The 2,756-nt window shown below is 33.5% G+C and overlaps 1 protein-coding gene across 1 annotated transcript; it reads left to right on the top strand.

The window, feature by feature from the left end:
• Positions 1-1,123: 1,123 nt before the first annotated feature.
• LOC149227141 (non-specific lipid-transfer protein Lac s 1-like) lies at positions 1,124-2,292 on the top strand. Its single transcript, XM_089375424.1, has 2 exons — positions 1,124-1,903; positions 2,020-2,292. The coding sequence occupies exons 1-2, from the start codon at positions 1,529-1,531 to the stop codon at positions 2,056-2,058; spliced, it is 414 nt and encodes a 137-aa protein (XP_089231550.1). The 5' UTR covers positions 1,124-1,528; the 3' UTR covers positions 2,059-2,292.
• The last annotated feature ends 464 nt before the right edge of the window (positions 2,293-2,756 follow it).

Here is a 2,756-nt window from a genome sequence, read left to right as displayed (position 1 = left end):
AAATAATTTTAAGAGCATCCATGCCTCCCTCTCATAATTCAACGGGTAAGTTGGAGTATCATGATCCATCCCAATATAATGAAGCCAAAGTCTCTTAGTCATGTCCTACAGCAATATATTAGTGAAATAACAAAGCTTTTCCCCTATATCCCATGGAATCAAGAAAAAGAAGAAATAGTTACCCTATGATTTAATTGTCAAACACCCACCATAAAATTTTATAATACAAACATCAATACCTTTTGAAATGAACCAATAAACTACACCTTGAAATTATTGAAAAACTATAAATACAAATAAGAAAATTATATAAATTAGTCCGGTCTTTCAAGTCCACACTAGACTTTTTAGACGGTTTCAATCATCAAATATATATAAAAATCTAAACATCTAAATATTATTTACCTTTACCTAACCACATTATAATATCTTAACATCACCCTAACCTAAACAATAATTAAGTCAACAATAAAATCTTTACTTTTCATTTTTATATAAACAAGTAAATATATATCTATATTATAACAATTAACTAATTCAAAGAATATGAAAGAGATGCATCCTCAACCATCCACTACCATCCTTATTATCATATCGTATCGTAAAAGCAAGTGGGGACATTAAAGAGCATTACACTCTTCAATCAAATCTTTCCTCATGAGCATTACCATTTTTATTGCATGGGCCTTTTACCACCTACTTTCCTAATTTATATTCGATGAAATGAAAGAAGAAAGAGAATATAAAAAAGCGAAAGCTTCCTCTCCTTTGTTATGTTTATGGGACATAATTTCAAACTAATCAATTTTAATAAAATAATTTTTTTTAGGTAAAATAACAGCCAAGCCAAATCTTGAATCAATGACATGGTTTCGCTTTAAAACAAAGTCGGGATGATTAAACCTAGAGTGATTTATCTTCACGTAACAGGGATATTTAGCCTACCGTTGGACCAGCCGCCATTAAAAAATGACCTGTCAACAGACGAGTTGGAGTGGGATCGAATAATGAATTTGATTCAAGTTTTGTAAGGTAAACGATAGACATCCAACAATATTGGTATGATAGACGTCGCCCTCATATTTTCTTTATCTATACTTTATCGTCTGCTGTCGGGCATCCTCTAAACTTTCGGTGATCCCTAGTGAATTCTTGAAATCCCCGGTTGCTATAAGAAAATTAGACGATGTGTTTTAGAAATTAAATGTTGTTTTTCAAGCCATAGAGTGTTCGGGAAGATCCAGTAATCGGTCTTTATTCGTTGGGTAAATGGTTTGCTTAGAATATGTGCCCTTTGTTTTAAGGGGTCACAGATTCAAATTAGGGGTAGAGCAGAGTTTACAGGTTCAAGATCAGATTCAAATAAGGGGTAGAGTTGAGTTTACAGGTTCAAGATTCAAATAAAATAAGGGTAGAGTATGCAGGTGTGTTTAAAAGATTTTAGTAAAATCACTGTGCAGAAGTGAATTTCTTGTTTCACAAACAAGTAGTGAATCTTTGGTCTCACAAACAAAGAAGTCTCGTAAATATGGTGTCTTACAGTAAACTGGAGATCACTGTCATGACAATGGTTTTATTGATTATATCAGGGCAATTTGTAAATCATGTACATTCTTTTTCGGATATTTGCACGGTGGTTACCCCGGTTTTGGAATCGTGCTATACTGCTCTACAGTCAGGACAGTTTTTTATGAAAGCTGAAACCGTGTGTTGCAGGAGCCTGGAGGTTCTGGAAAACAGGATTCGGGATCAACAGCTTACAAGATATGCAGTTTGTGAGTGCTTAAAGGGCTCTGATAATGATAAACAGGTTTTGGAGAATGAAAATCTGCTGGAAGTTCAGGTTTTATGTGGTCCTCACGTTCCCTACCCAGTAACCTCATATTCAGACTGTTCGAAGAAGGTGAGTAACATATTATAATTGCGCTTTACAGAATTCCTTGAAGGAAACTTGGTGTGTCAGGGCTTCTTTCTTTATTATAATTTTGTATACTTTACGATGCCGTTTGCTTTTTGCAGGCCGATGAGGGGATGAATATGGCCGTTGGAGCGCTGTAACGGTACTTTTTGAGATTCGACGTTATCCATTGTGACGGAACCCGACCAATAATCGGAGGGAAGAGACCTGAATAAGGGAAAGTGATTATATTTGGCATCTGCTATAATGGTAACTAATGTATATTATGAAGGTCATTCATGAATGACACTGTATAATTGCAATGCTGTGTAATTTTTCATAATTCTAACGTAATGTATACTGATTAATGATATCAACGCATCTCCAATGATACAGATTTGGTGGTCACAAAATTCGTTTCTCTCTTGTATTTTTAAGTTACTCCGTTCATAGCCACAAATGAAAAACAATATAGATTTTTTCCCTTCCAATTCTTTGCGAAGTTTATCTACATAGGAGTAATGGAAGGGATGTTGATTTATATTTGTATTTGTTTCAGGATTCTATCATTTTAGAATTTCAATTGCGAGGGGTTGGGAAGGTTTTACAACTTTTCATTATTATTCTGAAATTGAGAAAATGTAGATGTCAAACACATAAATCTGATATTTAATAGTTATCTCCAGTTAATGAATCACATGAGTATCAAAATAGGGGTAGGATTGTTACATTTTAATTGAGATGGGTTTTTATGGTTTTATAATTTTCATTATTATTTTGAAAATTAGAAGAAGTAAGTCATAAACCTATACATCATCTGATATTTGATAATTATTTTAAGTTAATGAATCACATGAAT

Source organism: Pinus tabuliformis, chromosome J (genome assembly GCF_031772625.1).
Source record: "Pinus tabuliformis cultivar Carrire ecotype Pingquan chromosome J, CPIR1, whole genome shotgun sequence".
Classification (NCBI taxonomy): domain Eukaryota; kingdom Viridiplantae; phylum Streptophyta; class Pinopsida; order Pinales; family Pinaceae; genus Pinus; species Pinus tabuliformis.
Note: the sequence above shows the minus strand (reverse complement) of the source record. Positions and strands in the feature narration are given on the sequence as shown.

Excerpts from the sequence above, each read along its gene's own strand:
- LOC149227141 (XM_089375424.1), top strand. The coding sequence starts at position 1,529 with ATGGTGTCTTACAGTAAACTGGAGATCACTGTCATGACAATGGTTTTA. Across the intron at positions 1,904-2,019 it reads ATTCAGACTGTTCGAAGAAG|GCCGATGAGGGGATGAATAT; the intron begins GTGAGTAACATA and ends TGCTTTTTGCAG.